At 37.0% G+C, this 18,199-nt stretch overlaps 1 protein-coding gene and 1 non-coding gene across 2 annotated transcripts; both read left to right on the forward strand.

Annotated features, from left to right (window-relative positions):
* Window positions 1-2,159: 2,159 nt before the first annotated feature.
* On the forward strand, window positions 2,160-13,360 carry LOC147407084 (Pseudouridine synthase family protein). The gene is made up of 10 exons (XM_086435476.1): window positions 2,160-2,588; window positions 2,676-2,750; window positions 2,874-3,011; window positions 3,106-3,153; window positions 3,248-3,328; window positions 3,997-4,110; window positions 4,515-4,616; window positions 5,035-5,146; window positions 12,456-12,502; window positions 12,628-13,360. Exons 1-10 carry the CDS (start codon window positions 2,229-2,231, stop codon window positions 12,979-12,981), a joined length of 1,431 nt encoding a protein of 476 aa, XP_086291602.1. The 5' UTR covers window positions 2,160-2,228; the 3' UTR covers window positions 12,982-13,360.
* Window positions 13,361-17,856: 4,496 nt separating this feature from the next.
* LOC147407085 (U6atac minor spliceosomal RNA) lies at window positions 17,857-17,981 on the forward strand. Its single transcript, XR_015177133.1, has one exon. It is a non-coding gene; the product is annotated as a U6atac minor spliceosomal RNA (small nuclear RNA).
* The last annotated feature ends 218 nt before the right edge of the window (window positions 17,982-18,199 follow it).

An 18,199-nucleotide genomic window follows, 5' to 3' on the forward strand; every position in this document is an offset into this window, starting at 1 on the left:
TCTTGGATGGACAAAATGGTTTAAGTCCCTTGAACTTGATCAATTTACAAGGATTTGTTGGATAATAACTTTGAGTTGTGCATGAGAGGACGGCCTCAATGGTCAATTACTTTAGATCGCGTCTCAACAAACTTAGGATATGAATATAATTGTCATTTGATGGGGACTAAGAGTCAAGATTGGAAGAATTATGAAATTACTAGAAAGCCAAGGTTGGAAAATTAGATAAGGCTTAATGCATGGGTAAAATTGAAAAATACTTATGTTATCTTGGGGGAAAAGTCATTAAGAGAGGATTTAAAAAATAATTTCCCTAAACAAATCTAGAGCTCACAATCCAAGCATAATTGCCTAACCAATTGAACCTTCAGTGAGTGAGGGTCAATGTAAAATAAAGAAAGACCTCAGGTCAGTGAGGCCAAGGAAATTTTTACACAGACCTTAGGTGACCAATGGCCAATGTAAATTTAAGCTTGACCATTGGTCAATGAAGGCTAAACTTAAATATATATTTTTTGAAAACTTTGATTCTTTTTAAATGGGTCCCACTTGGTGAATTCTAAGTCTTTCGGGTTGCACTCTTCTTCATTGGATTATAATGAGTTCTTGAGCTTAGTTCGGACAAATTGGGGTGTCTACAATGGGTTCATGTGGTCAAATTTTTATATTTTAAGAAAGCTGAGTAAAATCAATTAAGAAAATCTATAAGTTCTTTTAAACAAAATTTTATATTTAAAGGGAACTTTCAAAAACCAATTCACAAAAATCACCAACCCTTTCGACTCCATTGTTGAAGAATCGATTTTCATTAAAAATAATATTCTTTTAGATTTTCTAATTTATTTTGAATCTAACTACTTAATAAAATCTAGGAGATATGATCTAATAGAGTATTAGATTATGTGTTATCGTATTAATATGTATAGCAAAGCACCGGATTATTATCTTGACATAAGTGGGATTAGATCATATGTAATTGCAATAACTATGTTGCGTATAAAGAACATCACTTAACTAAGCCCATTAGTCATTGGCATGTTTGACGTACTTGCAAGCCTAGCCTAACTTTGGCATGTGTGTGAACTCATATTACATTGACCCTTGTCTTTTCATAAAGACTGGAGAAGGTCGGTGATGATCACATAGGTGAATTGATGAATCAAGAAAATAAAGTGGGGTCGCATTATCGCAACACAATCATGATCTTACTAGATTCATTGTTTGAGAAAAAGTCAGAATGATCCAATGTTGGGCTATACTCCTTAATACGATAATACATAATCTACTTTGATCGGGTTCAAAATGGTTTTTAAAAGCAAAGTTTCAAGTTGCTTGGTTGGTTCATTGTAACGGTTGCAAGAAAGCTATATAATGTCTTTGAATTAGTCTATCTTTAAGTTTTTAATCTCATATTAAACAGGTGTATCCAGTGGCAACCAAAATTTTCAACCCCCATGGGGTTGGCTTGTAAAACTAGTGAAAGGGTTTGCACTATTAAACAGGTGTATCCAGTGGCAACCAAAATTTTCAACCCCCATGGGGTTGGCTTGTAAAACTAGTGAAAGGGTTTGCACCATCTGATCGTGTGTTAGAAATTGAGTGGCTCTCATATACTAGTTGTAAGAATTGGAAAACTTCCATGAGTCGAGACATGCAACCATAGGGCCTAGTCCTAGTCAAAAGGGGTGTGAAATACCTTGTGTTATATCTATCTATCTATTTATCTATTTGTTCATTGTGTTGTAGGTTGTTAGAGCAACTCCAACGCACGACCCATCTCACTCTCCATCTCCTCTCAACTGTCATTTTGGTTAGTGAAATCCAAAATAGGGGTCTCAATGCACTACCCATCCCATTATCCATTTTGAATCGTGGGATTTTGACGAAGTAACACACAACTTCGCCATTTTTTTATTTTTTTGAGGAAAACAATTTTAGATCGTTGGATGAAAAAATATTAAAATTTCAGATCGTTTGAGAATTGGATAGAAAAAAAAATTAAAATATTTATGGACATTCATTATGGGTGATACGGCTGGAGTGCACATTGCAAACCGTGAATATCCGTTGGAGTATATCTTAAGAGTGAAGACTGTTACAAGTAAAAGTGGGTGTGAATCATGTATTATTATAGTGTTGTTTTTAAGTAAGTAGGTCTGGCAATAGAAATTCTACAAAATTATTGTTGTTGTAAAACTCCCTCTTCTTCTGTTGTCGAGATAAAAAAAATGGCGGAATGCGTCGCCCTCTTTGTGCGAGCTTCTCTCCTCTCCCCAAAGACTATAGCTTCGACCGCTAGAATATCTACTTCAGTCATCTTCCATGAACGCTGTGCTTATTACGCCACCGCGACTGTCATTTCGAAAGAAGAGGAGGAGAACCCTAAGAAGGAGAAAGGAAAATGGCTCACCTTACCTTCGTTTACTTCCACCATCAACCCTACATTGGTAGCGAAAGAGATCTCAAGAACTCACAACCGTTCGATTCAGAAGAGCGAAACCACCACCACAACAGCTCTGAAATGGGTTCTTCGTTGCTGCCCTCAACTGCCGAGAAGCCTCGTTCAGAAGCTCTTCCGCTTAAGACAGGTTTGTTCCTCTACTTCTTTATCTTCTACTTAGTGATACAAACAAGGAGAAAGCTTGATTGATGCCTCACACTTTGCGTTGTGACAGGTTCGGAGAGAATCTTCTAAATTAACAAGTGCATCTGATCTAGGAACTAATGTTCAAGAAAATCGTCTTAGAAGGGTAATCAACTGAGTTATTACTTTTACTCATTTGATTTCAAATAAGAATTTTAGCTACTATTAATTGTCAATTTCTTTTTCTTTTTTTATTTTTATTTCATCTAATATTTAAGATTATTCGAAGGTGTCGGCTAAGGATGCAATGGAATTAGGTGATAGGATCTTTCTACCTGTCTCAGTTCAAGAGTTTCCCTCTGAGAAACAAGAATGTCGATGCAGCGACGAAGAAATAAACTACATTCGTAACCTCGAGTTGTACAGGGTCTGAACTTTTGGATCTTTAGTTGTTTCTAAATTGACCGTGTTTGAACTTTTTTGTTGTTGATGTATGACTATTTATGCTTATTTTGATTTAGGACCCAGCCATCATTGTTGTTAATAAGCCTCCAGGCATGCCAGTTCAGGTAGCTTTTTATTCATAGTTGTGTTTCTTTGTCTAATTTTGTTTGTTGGTGTTGTTGTTGTTGTTTTAATGGGTACCTACTGATATTTGAACAGGGTGGCATTGGCATCAATAAAAGTCTAGATGTGTTGGCTGCAACTTATTTAAGACATGACTACTCAGAACCCCCACGGCTGGTGAGTTCTTGCTTACTGACTAGAAAGTGGATTTTACTATCTTCAATGGAATTATAAGTTGCATATATTTGAAAACAACTAGGTTTGGTCATTTTGGTGGAACATGGTCCATACACTCCAGGGATGCCACACATCTTCATCTGTCTGGATCGTCCATGTTAAGGCACTCCTTGGTTGTGTGAAGCAGGAAGGAAACGATGTTTTAAAGAAGACCGAGTTATGTCATATTACAAAGATTCAATTACGTCATTTCTTCATCCAGTTTTTCAACTTAAAAATACAAAACCAAAGAAGTATGTAATTTCATGATCTATGTCTAATGCAAAGAGTCTGTTTAGAACAAGTTCACATCTCTGTCATCTGAGAATTACAAGTTCTAAGTGCTCTCCACCAAGTGAGGTTCTAGTAGTGAAGTGTTATCTTATATACTATTAAGATTCAAACTATTGGCAGGTGCCAGCTAGCTTAGTTGGTAAAGTCTTTGAGTGATGATACTAGAGACCTTCCCATCTGCATCGAGTTACTGAACTCATTAAAAAGGCTTACCAATCCAAAAAAAAAAAAAAGAACAAACAAACAAATAAAGAATTCAACTACTGACCTCTAGGAGCTAATTTCTTATATTCGATTTCTCTTGGTTGCTATGAACAAGATCATGCATTTATTAGGTACACCGACTTGATAGAGATAGTAGTGGAATTTTAGTGATGGGAAGGACACAAACAAGTGCAACGGTTCTACATTCTATCTTTCGTGAGAAAACTCTTGGAGCTTCAATTAATGTAAGTAAATTTCTTAATAATTTTTTTTTTCTATTATTTGTTTGTGTTGTTTTTAATAAGAGAAAGTCATTTATATGAGATACATTATTTATTGTTGTTGTTTGTAAATGACAAGTTCATAAAATGAGCTTAAAAAAGATAGAAATATTGAGATGGATGAATGTTAAAGATACGAAAGACAATTAGAAATAAGTATACTCAGGGTGGGGGAGAGAGAGAGAGAGAGAGAGAGAGAGAGAGACAATAGAAAAAGTGTCTTTAGATCAAGTTGAAGGCTAAATAAGATTCATATTGCTGACCACAATATTTGGGAGAGGTACTAATGATGACATCATTTATTGTTAACGCTATCCTTTTTGGTTTCGGTTTATATTTGCAACTTGATATCTTCATTTCCTTTCTAGGATACTGACAGTAACAAAAGAATCTTGCAAAGGAAGTATTGGGCACTTGTCATTGGAACTCCAAGGCGTGGAAGTGGATTAATTTCTGCCCCTCTGGGAAAGGTTAGTTAAGTTTCAGTGGACCTTAATTTGAAACTTTTCTTTCGCTCAAATTTTCTGGGAAAAGAAAACAGGCAATTTGTTCCTTTTTTATGTGGAGCTCTTCTTGTGACTTCCGTGGGTCCCCTAGACTTCCAATCCTATCTCCCTAATTAGTAGAATTTGCCAATTTCACAACTTGGGTATGAACCTAACTATTTATGTGTCAAATTGGTTCACGGCTACAATTGACGGAAATCTTTTGGGATCAGCAAAATTCAATCAATCAACCATTCAATCTGTGAAATTTACAACGCCTAGATTTTCAGGAATAAAATTGATAGACCACACATTAATCTTTATTTAACTGTTGATGCTTGAGCCAATTCTTGCTTAGTACCAACTTTCAATTTTATAAGTTCTTTAGTTTGATTGATTTCAGGTGGTTTTGGACAACGGAAAATCTGAGCAAATAACCACCATCAATGATACCAAAACCATGTCATCACAACATGCAGTAACTGAGTACCGAGTGATTGAATCTTCACTTCATGGTGCGCTAACACTGCATGAATATCTGAGACATAAAGTTAGACATACTGCATGTAGAAACTTGAGGTTTTCTTTAAGGACCTATATGAATGTGTTCTGTGTATAACTTTGTTGACGTACACCAATCTATATTTTTATGGTTTCAAGTATTATATCGATAAGAGTAAAATATAAAGAGATTTTGATTAGTTAGTTGAAGTACCCCGATTATACCAAATTAAAAAAGTACCTAATGACTATTGCAACAGGAACATAATTAGCACACCTTTAGTGAATTAGATCTTAGTTTCCATTCTGTTTTGTTTCATGCTATATGTGAATATTTTTTATGCATATTGGCTAATCTCTCATGGCACACTAGACAAAAAATAATCAAAGTAGATTTTTAGCTCCTAAAGAGAAACTTATAGTGCAAAAGTTTGAGCTAGAGCTTGTAAAAGCATCTATCTCATTGTGAATTATTATTTATGATCATGACTTTGTCGTTCCTTGAATTGTGATGAAGATGACCTGAAATTTCTGGAAAAATAACAATCAGAAGGCGAAGATCACTTCGAATCTAACCCTTAAAACAGAGAAAAAATCTCACACAAAACTCACAAAAGGAAATGGGGAATAATCTTCTATCTTTCTGATTCTTTCCAGCTATATTTATAGCCTTTACAATCCTCCCAAATCTGTTATGCAACAAACAAAAATATCCAAAACAGAATAACAACTTGAAAGTGCTCAAAAATAACAACTAACAGATTTGTTAAACAAATGCATTAACAAAGCCAAACGACCCTCCGTTTTATAGCAGCAAATGACTCTTACTCCTACATCAATTCCCTCCATCTTCAAAAGAACTCGTCTCAGAGTTCACAGACGCAGTAGGAGCTCCATCTGGTGGGTAATACTCATAGATATCAGCAACATTGAAAGTTGAGGAAATCTGTAAGTCTTGGGGCAAGTCAATAACATAGGCATTGTCACTGATTTTATACTTAATCCGGAAAGGCCCTATCTTCTTTGCTTTCAGCTTGTTGTAAGTCCCAACTGGAAACCACTCTTTGCGCAAGTGAATCATCACCAAATCCCCCTCAGCAAAAATCTTCTCACGACGATGCGTATCTGCCTGAGCCTGTAACTAGCACTAGCGTCTTCAAGTCGTTGCTTGACCTCCTTATGCATTTGGACAATCTGATCAGCTAACTCAGCATCCATCTTACTCTTTGGTTTTGGAAGAGTGATAAGATCAACTGTATGGTTTGGAACTTTGGTATATACTATAGCGAATGGAGTTTTACTTGTAGACCTGTTAACAATACTGTTATAGGCAAACTCAGCCTGAGGAAGTGCAATATCCCACTGCTTGGGCTTGTCTCTAGCAATACATCGAATCATTGTCCCAAGAGTTCTATTCACTACCTCAGTTTGGCCGTCAGTCTGAGGGTGATAAGCGCTGCTAAATTGAAGAATAGTGTCAAAATGCCTCCAAAGAATCTTCCAGAAATGACTTACAAACTTCACATCACGATCAGAGGTGATTGCGAGGTATGCCATGTAATTTTACAATCTCCCGGAAAAACAGATTGGCTATATTACTTGCATCAACAGTCCTCTTACATGGAACAAAATGTGCCATCTTGGAAAATCTATCAACAACGAAGAAAACTGAATCTACTCCTCGTTTGGTCCTTGGTAAGCCAAGAATAAAATCCATAGATAAATCTTCCCATATATTCTTTGGTACGGGCAGATGAGAGTACAATCCAGTGTTCTGTGTTCTGCCCTTCGCACTTTGACATATCCCACATCGTTCGACAAAACGACTTATTTCTTTCTGCATATGTGGCTAGAAAAATTTCTCCTCAACCATTTCTATAGTCTTATCCTTGCCAGTGTGTGCCGAGAGACCACACGCATGAGCTTCCCTTATTAATTGCTCTCGTAAAGATGATCGAGGTACACAAAGTCTATTACCTCTTAACAAATATCCCTCATGAATGTTATAGTCTCCACTATTTTCTTTCTCCAAACAACTCTTCCAGACATCCTCAAAATCCATATCATCAGAATATAACCCTTTCAAGTAATCAAAACCAATTACCTCTGTATGCAGAGCCCAAAATCCATATCATTAGAATATAACCCTTTCAAGTAATCAAAACCAATTACCTCTGTATGCAGAGTAGTCAGCATGTAACTTTTACGACTCAAGGCATCTGCAACCTTGTTTTGGAATCCAGCCCTATGCTTAAAAACAAAGGTGAATTTCTGAAGAAAAAAAACCCATCGAGCATGCATTCGACTAAGAGTTTTCTACGTATTCATAAACTTCAGCGCCTGATGATCACAATGCAAGATAAATTCGTTGTGAATCAGATAATGCTCCCAATGCTGCAATGCTCGGATAATGGCATACAACTCCTGCTCATATGTTGTCCATTTCTGCCTTGCATCATTGAACTTCTCGCTAAAAAACTTCAATGGAAGACCCTCTTGAGACAGTACAGCGCCAATCCCCGTCATAGAAGCGTCGGTTTCAACTTCAAAAACCTTACCAAAGTTTGGCAGAGCTAATATAGGAGCTGTTGTGAGCTTTTCTTTGATGAGTTCAAAACTTTTTCGTTGTTCCGTACCCCACTTGAACCTCCCTTGTTTCATACAATCTGTCAAAGGGGCCACAATGGTGCTGAAATGCTTGATGAAACGACGATAGAAGGTGGCAAGACTATGAAAACTCCTCACTTCATGAACTGACTTGGGTTCTGGCCATTCCTTGATAGCCTGTACTTACCTTTCATCTGCTCTAATTCCTTCAGCACTGACTACAAAACCAAGAAACAAGAGCCGACTGGCTAGAAATTCACACTTCTTTAAGTTGAGGAACAATTTGTTTTCTCTAAGAGCCTGCAAAATTAATCTCAGGTGACCAAGGTGATCCTCAGTATTCCTGCTATATACTAGGATGTTGTCAAAATAAACAACAGCAAATTTTCCAATAAATGGCTTGAGTACTTCATTCATCAACCGCATAAAAGTAGCAGGTGCATTACTGAGACCGAAGGGCAGTACCATCCTCTCATAAAGCCCTTCACGAGTCTTGAATGCAATCTTCCATTCATCTCCCTGCCTAACTCGAATTTGATGGTAACCGCTCCTCAAATCCATCCTTGAAAAGACTTGTGCCCCATCTAACTTGTCTAGCATGTCCTCCAGCCGAGGAATAAGGAAGCGATACTTCACAGAAATCTCGTTTATGGCTCGGCTATTCACACACATCCTCCAAGTCCCATATTTCTTTGGAACTAACAACGCTGGTACAACACAAGGACTCAAACTGACCCGTATGAGTTGTTTCCGCAGCAACTCATCCACTTGTTCTTGTAAGATTTCATGCTCCTTTGGGCTCATCCTATAATGAGGAAGATTGGGAAGACTAGCACCAGGCAAATGAGGTAGCTGGTTCGGTAACTTTGTAGGAACAACATCTACAAACTCGGAAAGTAATGTTTCAATCTCCTTAGGAACCAGAGGATTTTAGCAGCTTGTTCTTGCATCACCAAGACCAAAAGTGTCTTTGACTTCTTCACATCTAGCTGAAATTGGTTTCCTGAAACAGTGACTAGCTTGTTTTCTTTCCTAGGTGGCTCATTCTTGAAATCAAGTGGCAATAAGGCAATTCGCTTTCCTTTCCACTAAAAATAGTAAGTATTGGTCTTCCCTTTGTGAATAACATCCCTGTCATATTGCCATGGCCTTCCCAATAAAACATGGCAAGCATCCATGTCTACTACATCACAATGCAACTCATCTTTGTAGTGTTTTCCAATCGAAAATGTTAGCTTGCAAACCTCATTAACTTTAGATTCAGTCCCCTTCTTAATCCACCCAATTCGATAAGGATTAGGATGAGCTTTTGTTTGTAGGTCCAAGGTCTTCACCAAGGCCCTAGAGACAATGTTCTCTGTGTTTCCACTGTTTATGATAACCTCACACACCCTTTTATTAATTGTGCACCTGGTCCTGAATATGGCATTTCGTTGAGTTGCTAATGGTACCCTAGGAGTCTAGAGTAGGTTCTGAATTATGCAGGTTACATGGTCTCCCTCATCTCCAGCTACAAACTCAATATCTCGTTCACCATCATCATACTCCTCTACAAGATACTCATTCTCTGACCCGCTATTCTCCTCCACCAGATTAGCTTGATGGGCCCGTTGAGGACAATCATTGGAGCGATGTCCAGGTTGGTTGCAGTGGTAGCATCTCCCTGGCATTAGTTTAGCATTCGGATTGGGTCGATTTTGGATTGAAGGCAGTCTGTTTGAGGATTTGAATAAGGCAGATGAGGTTTCTCCCTGATGTTTTATATGAGAATTAGAGCCAGCTCCTGGATCGGGGGCTCGTTGCTTCTCACCCAAAGATTCATATTGAAACCTGCGACTGGAAGAACCCTTGTTTCTTGCAAAGTTACTTTCCAATTTCATAGCAAAATTGATAGCTTGAGACAATTTCGAGAGTGGTTGCAGACTCAATTGGTCCTTGTACCTTTCTTGAAGTCCTCCGATAAACCTTGAAACCAGTTGGTTATCCGTCTCCTTCAATTCAAGCCTAGCATTCAACCTGTAAAATTCCTCCACATAATCAGAGATACTCCTCCCCCGTTGTTTGCACGATTGGTACTTTTGGAAAAGTATCTGTTCATGATCATCTGGTAAGAATCACGACCTCAACAACTGCTTCATCCGAGGCCAAGTTCGAATGGGTTGTTTACCCTCACGTCGACGTTGATTCAGAAGTTGATCCCACCAGGCAGAAGCACCACCTTTCAATCGATACACAACAAATTTGACCTGCCTTTCCTTAGAAATTTCCAAACAATCAAAAAAATTCTCTACAGCCCGAATCCAATCCAAAAATTCCTCAATATTCAAATGGCCATCAAAGCTAGGAATATCCATTTTCATCTTGTAATTAGAGACTTCATTACCTCGATAATTCCTCTGATTACAATCAAAACGTCGATTTCTCATGCCCCGATCTACTATCTCTTCTTCACTTTTAGTAACGACCACCCTATGATGATCGCGATAAGTTTCATCATCTTCAGAACCATCGTAACCACCAGGAGCTATGTGATCTCGATTTTGATGTTGTCGCCGCTGGTTCCAGACACCAACAACACGATTGCGAGCCATATCTCGCTCATTGTTATGGTTAGCACCTGGATCAGTTCCTGATACGTTGCCATCTCGCAGAGCTTGACGGATTTCTTGCGCGAAATCCTCGAATCGCAAATCAATCCTCTGCTCCAAATTTGCAATAGCTGCCCAAAGGGCCTGCACACCACGCTCTTCGTTGTTGGTGCGGCGACCATCTCCATCAGTTCCAGCCATCCTGAACCAAGGCAAACCTTGCTCTGATACCAATTTGATGAAGATGACCTGAAATTTTTGGAAAAATAACAACCAGAAGGGGAAGATCACTTCGAATCTAACCCTTAAAATAGAGAAAAAATCTCACACAAAACTCACAAAAGGAAATGGGGAATAATCTTCTATCTTTTCTGATTCTTTCCAGCTATATTTATAGTCATTACAATCCTCCCAAATCTGTTATGCAACAAACAAAAATATCCAAAACAGAATAACAACTTGAAAGTGCTCAAAATAACAACTAACAGATTTGTTAAACAAATGCATTAACAAAGCCAAACGACCCTCCGTTTTATAGCAGCAAACGACCCTTACTCCTACATCAAATTGTTTTTAGTGTTTCTAGCAATGTCAGAGCTTGTAGAGAGGCAAGTTTAACTCTTAGTCATCCTTATCGAAATAACAGAACTTTGGGCACAATTTGATGATGCAGAGAGTAACTAGTAATATTTAAATATGATTTTTTTTATTCACGTAAGAATATCAACCACAATGCCTTATCCCGAATATATGGGACCGGCTGAATAAATCATGTTCCTCCTCTCGGTTCTACATAAAGCCATGTCTTATGTTAATTCAAGTGTCTTCAGATCTATTCTCAGAATCTCAATCTACGTCCATTTTGTTCTTTCTATTTCTCCTTTAAAACCTTCAAATCATGGTTTAAGGGATCCTACGAGTACAAACTGTTAACCAACCATCTACTCCAAAAGACTGATCTGTTGGAGAGGGGGATAACTATGAATATATAAGAGGGTCACGGGACTTAACTGGGTTATAACACACCCAAGGGTGGAGGAAAATATGCACACAATGCTCCCACTCACCCATAACTATGGGAAGAATTGAACCCATGACCTATACGAACCTAGCACTCTGATACCATATATTAACCAACCCACTACCCCAAAAGACCGATCTGTTGTAGAGGGGGATAACTATGAATATAAGTGGGTCACGAGACTCAACTGGGGTATAACACAGCTGAGAGTGAAGGAAAATATACACTCAACGCAACCACTCGGGTGACCTGAGATGGCTTGGACCCAATCTTACTCAGGTGTGATACAAAGAGCAGCTGCTAAAATGTTAAAGATTGGTTGAAGGAATCATGTTTTTCCACTCAATTCTATCTAAATCCATACCTTATAGTAAATGAAGTATCTGTCAACTTTTGCTACCTTAATCTAATGCCGATGTCCTTGGCCTTCCTGTCATTCTATTAAAACCTTCAGTGTCTGGTACCCAAAAATACCAAACACTCAAGTGACCCAAGATTGGCATGCTCTTGATACTGACTAGGCCTTTGCTCGGGCTTGGATCAGGTCTAATCTTAGCTTTAAACTTGTAAACATATATGGGATCACTCTGGACTCTACCTTTTGGATCACTCAGTATCGGCTTGGGATTAGTGCAATAGGCTGAGCTGATGGACTCCGGATTGGCATTGGATTATTCAAGTCCGGATCTTGATCCCTTAATCCTTGGTTCAACCTTCTCATTCTTTCTAACTTGTGTTTTGTCATCGTTCTTCGTTGCACATTACCAACTATCTCAATAGACTTTGCCTTAGTTTATCACCTATTGGGCCATACCTACATTTTCATGAATGCATTTAATTGACAATATTCAGCTCCATAAATGGGCTCTAATGACATGCTTTTAAATTAAAAATCCAGCTTTCTTCTGAATGTACATTTAAGGCTTTCTCAAAGATACGGTAATATAGATTAAATATAACCAATTAATTCTGTATTGTTCAGAATATATGAACAAGTGATACAGTAAAACATGGTTTTCTCTGACAGTCAGCTTAAGTTTCCTGAATTATGCATTAAAGGATTGCTTGACAGTGCCACAAATATTATTCCTACTTGTATTTCTGCAGGCTACACATGGTTAGAGCTTTGTCCACTTACAGGTAGGAAGCATCAGGTATGGATTGAAAACACTAGCATAAGATTCAGCTCAACTTCTGTTGTTTCTAGATTATCTATCCGGAAAATATAAATCTTTTTTCTTCTTCTTTTGTTTACCATTTCTCTTTTCTGGTAATGCAGCTCCGTGTTCACTGTGCTGAGGTCTTGGGAACACCAATAGTTGGAGACTACAAGTACGGCTGGCAGGCTCACAGGAAATGGAAACCCATACTTTTTTCGGAACCTGAGAGGAGTGAGAAGTTTCCTATGTCGAAGATTCTTCCCTTCAGCCTTGATTTGAAGAGTGGAAGCATCTCAGACAAGCAGCCTCACCTACATCTTCATTGTAAGCGAATGGTTTTGCCCAACGTGTCTATGGCTTTGCAAAATATGCAGTCGTCTTCAAATGGTGAACTTTCAGGACTTGAGAGTCTAGACATGGCTGCTCCTTTGCCTTTGCACATGCAAAGAAGCTGGGACATATTGAGATCTTGAGGTGCAAAAAAGATCCTGGAATCTTCTTTTATGGTAGTATTTTTTTTTATTGTTTGGTAATTATTTTTTTTAGGGATGAGTTGCTTTTCAATTACTTGGCAATTTTACCTTTAAGTGTAAGGTTCTGTTGGAATCTTCAGTCAATCATGAGGACAAAGGACTTGCCTTTGTCCTCACTCGACAAAATCTTATTGAGATTAGGAGAATATCAAGCGATTTTGTTACATAAACTCAAAAGCCAGTGGAAGGAGGCTTCAAATCATAAATCTGACAACAGAGAAGATAGATAGGCCATTGAGTTGTACATTACTGTAAGACCCATTCAATTTTTTTTAATTATATTGAATGAATTTAAGTCCATGATAATATTTTTGCCTTTCATGTTTTTGTTAATCAATTACATGATCTGTAGACTGAGAGGAAAGAAAACTTCACCTTCTACTGGACACAGACCTGAGGAAAAATGGTCTTGACTCGTAAGACCAAATTGTGTAAGTATTAGTAGGCGTTTGCAACTGATTTAACATTGTTTTGAAATTTTCTTCTTTGTCCTAATTATTTTTAAATATTTTATTTCTAATTTTTGCATTTAGTCACTCTAGTTTTACTAACCAACACTGCATCTACACAAGATACATCAAATAATCTCTCCTTGAATATGAGCCATTAATCATTCCATGAAGCCTGATCTTTGATGCAAGCAAGCCCACTGTTAATTCTTGTAAACCATCGATTCAGGCTGCAAATTGAGCTGCCCTGACAATCACATAATAGTCTTAACTTAGTATTTACGATAGTACATATATTTCAGCTGGTCTAGTTTAGTATTAAACTGATTCCATAATATAAAAAATTGAAACAAAAAAAAAAAAAAAGAAACCTCTTCGAATGTGACAAGAAGAATAGATTTCCCTTATGATGCAACTCCATACAATTTGACTTGGAACAGATATGGGTTGAACCGGTTCTATGTTGTTAAGAGTTGGTAGCTTCCATTAATTTGATTGACTTGAAAAGTACTTTTGCTATTAAAATATTTCCTTTGAAAATTATGTTTTTATTGTTTTGTTGTAATGTAGGTCTTATCCATAATAATAATATATATATTTCATGGTATTAACCTATTTTTGAGGTGTAACCAAATTGTCCCTCTATTTCTATATATCTAAGATTAAACTAGGGACCAACTAGTTGCACACCACCCATTACCAATTGCACTCCACTTAATAATTCCCATTTTCACTCCATTTGGATGATTACACCCCAAAAATAATTATAAAAAAATTTGCACTTTTTTTTCTTCTTCCTCACTTATGCCCATAGAAATTATTGTTGATTCAATAGTTTTACTAGGAGTACATGGTCATTTCTAAATCATGTTCACAAAGTTGCACATTTTGAAATCATTTTCAAGAAATACTTTGATTCCAAATAGAACACGAGAAAAATAGAGCAGGAATAGAGATCATAGATAAAGTTGAGCACAGGTAGGGAATACAAAGTTGCTAGAAGATGAATAAGTTTTTAACCCTAAAAGGTTAGGTATTGAAGTGCAATTATTAGTAGGTTAAAAAAGTGGTTATAAGAAAAGGAGAAAATAAAATAAAATTTAGGATTCATGTGCAACCAGCGATTCATTGTGTGCAACTAGTTGGTCCCTTAAACTATTAATAAATATTTACAATGACTCTTGGAGTTGGTTTTTGGGCCAGAGTCAACTTCATGACGAATTTTAGGGTTTAGACTAGAATGGTTTTGGAGTTTTTAGAAAATCTACATCAATACTTGGAAGTTCTTAGAAGTTTGAAAAGTTGGCATCTAACTTTTTTTTTTTTATCAATAAGTTGGTATCTAACTTCACATATCACCACTGGGTCAACTTTGGAGATGAGTCAATAAATCATCCTCGTTCACAAACCTCGAGGGGGCAGTTCAGTGGCAATTTTGAATCTAATAAGGGATGAGAATTCATAGGTTGTGCGTTTGATACCCAATATAAGCAAAATTTCCTTGACTTGTAGTTCTTCGTTTTGACCAAGGACAATGAACGAATAAGTGGATTTATTTTCGGTTCCATCTTTGGGAGACAAATGGATTAGAGGGAATCTAGGAATTTGGATTCGGGTGCAGTATAAAGAGAACCATTCCATTCAGCTGAAAACAAAGTGAGGTCATGTGTTCAATCAGACTAGAAAGACAAGCACAACCACTAAACTTATTAGATTAGTGGAAAATTGGCTCCTAAGTTTATTATGAAAGATGCTAAATCCATGTATGTCCATTAAGGGTTAGGTCAAAATCAGGGTTCCATTAGAATATTAAATTATATTGTAGTATAAGTACAGTAAGTTATATTAGGCTACATTAATTAATTCTATTTAACGAAGATTAGTCTAAATGGTTAAAGAGCTTTTTCTTTTATTTAAAATATGGATGAGTTGAAATGTAACTCTTGAAATCCATTTCTTTACTCTATCTAATGGAGTGGATGGGATTGAGGGGAAAGTCTAGAAAGCTCAATCAAGGGAGTTGGGCAGCTTTTATCTAATCTTAGAGCCTAAAAATTCCAAAAGAGTTGGGAGGGGGTTGGTGGAGTTTGACAATAATACTCATCTACCTTTCTACCAAAAAAATCAGCAAAACCCGCTGTGTGAGAAAGGATGCTCTACTAATACTAATAATACTCCACGTGTCCTGGATTCAAATATCTGAAAGACGTCAAGAATCAAGTTGGGTACTGATTATAATTGCTGTCGTCCATTAATTAATTTATTATCTACTGATGTTACATTATGAGTTGTGGGCCATATTTATGCTTAACACGACATAGGTTTTTGGGTAATCATAACATTTAGCAAATATCTCAGTTGGCTGTTATTTCAAATATGAATCCTGACGTGATATGTTGGGAAGTGTAGATCTGTCCTCCTCGGAATACACAACTGCACTTCCCATCAAGGAGGGTAGATTTGAGTGGATCTGTATTCAAAAGAGGGCAGATCTACGGTTCTCAAATATGTCACATTAGAGGTGTCAATTGAGTATACCACACAGGCAATGTGGATTATCACGACTTTTCAAAAATTTCAAGAAAATGTAATGATTTTATAACTCAACCTGAAAGGATGACTCGTAAAATCAACCGAGGGAAAAAAATCTATGATTTTTGCACCTGTCATGTCAATAAGTTTTTGAGTTATCTACCAGGTTGAGTTACAAAATCAATACTTTTCAAAAAATATTAATGTTAATTGTATATTTTCATCCACTCTCAAATGTGTCACATCCCAGTTATACTATGTGAAAACTGAAAATTTTGACTAGAAAATTTAACGGGCTAAAGTCCATAAATTTTAAAAAATGAATTTTGATGGTCTATAACTGTTGAAATTTTTTATGATCCCCAATTTGACGGCTTAGAGTCATCAAATTTCTCCCATCCTCCATTAATTTAATGATTCCAGTCCGTCGAAAAAAAATTGACAATGAAAATTTTGACTCCTTAATCCATCAAATTTTATGAAATTTGACAACCTTGTAACTGTTAAATATAATTTTTTTTTTTATGTTGTATTAACTCCCGTGACTCTCTTATATTGATAGTTCTCCCCTTCTTTAACAGATTGATCTTTTGAAATAGTTGACTGGTTAACATGAATCCCCACCCTTATGAGTGAGGGGGAGTTGTTGAGTGTATCTTTCTATGCTCATGTGTCAGTTAAGCTCTTATTTTCATAGGTCTCTCCTTCTCTAACATATCAATCTTTTGGAGTAATTGAATGGTTAACAATTAATGACAGCCATTTGAGTGGACCAAAATTTTATTTATTTATTTTTTTGATATATACCAAATTTTTATCCCATTTTTCAATAAAAAAGCAAATTGTGTGCGTGTGTGTGTGTGTGTGTGTGTGTTGTGGTGGGAATCATCCAAGCATGGCACGGAAGATGAGGTCGTTCAAACTTTCTTATCGTCTTCTCCAACCACATGGCCCAGTTTGGTTGGGTGCCTACATCATGCACTCTGATACCAAATTATTTTTCAATTTTCAGATATTAGTAAAGTTAGAGAGGTTGTTGAATTGCCAACTTTAACTGCCATGTGTGCTTACATCCACATAGCCCAGTTTGGTTGGGTGCCTACATAGTGCATTTTCAGATATTAGTAAAGTTAGAGAGGTTGTTGAATTGCCAACTTTAACTGCCATGTGTGCTTACATCCACATGGCACAGTTTGGTTGGGTGCCTACATCATGCACTCTGATACCAATTTATTTTTCAATTTCCTACATCATGCACTGATACCAAATTATTTTTCAATTTTCAGATATTAGTAAAGTTAGAGAGGTTGTTGAATTGCCAACTTTAACTGCCATGCGTGCTTCCAGCCTGCCAATCTTTCGATAATGGCTCGTACATGTTCATCTTATAATGTTATTCTATAATTCTTGAGATTTGTTAGGAATTTTTTTTTTTTTTTTTCAATACTTATCAGAGATTCTATTTATTCGGACTTTTTCATTTTCTCTACAGAGGCTTTGATCTCCTTTGGTACGGATCACCTAAATACTCTTATCTCATCTTATTCATAAAGTAGATAGGGTGTGAAGGGATTCAACCCAAACTTTTCGAATATTATAATTATAATAAGTAAATCAATAAATAAATAATCTAAAAAGCACAAGATCAAAAAAAATGTTTACAGGGTTCATCGAAAAATCGATTACATCACGGGACATATAGAAATGATACATAATATTTGCTTATATTATATACATTTCCGTGAGTACTCATACATGTGCAAAAAACCATCATGTTCCCTCTGCTTCCTTTGCTTACTATACATTATTTCTCATTTATAATACATGAAGTAAAGTGTTCGTAGAAAGGAGAGACGGTTGGCATCTCCCCTGACTGGGATGGGAATAGCTTTCGAGCTTACCTGTTACCACACATGGTTAAGGCTACCCACATCGGTGGATCTATAACCCAATTTTTAAAACCCACCCATGAGTTGTCAAAGTGGTAGGGGCGAACAAGTGAAGTGTGGGTTAGGCGTACATCACGGGTTCGATTCCCCTCTTGGATTTTTCTCATGATTTAACTGGGGGACCATGGCGATGGGTTGTTGTGGTAGTCCTCCCCGAGATTAGTCGTGGTGCGCGCAAGCTGGCCCGGACACTCGATTAGCAAAAAAAAAAAAAAATACATGAAGTGA

This window comes from Akebia trifoliata, chromosome 3 (genome assembly GCF_017979445.1).
Source record: "Akebia trifoliata isolate Shusen 1 chromosome 3, ASM1797944v1, whole genome shotgun sequence".
Classification (NCBI taxonomy): Eukaryota; Viridiplantae; Streptophyta; class Magnoliopsida; order Ranunculales; family Lardizabalaceae; genus Akebia; species Akebia trifoliata.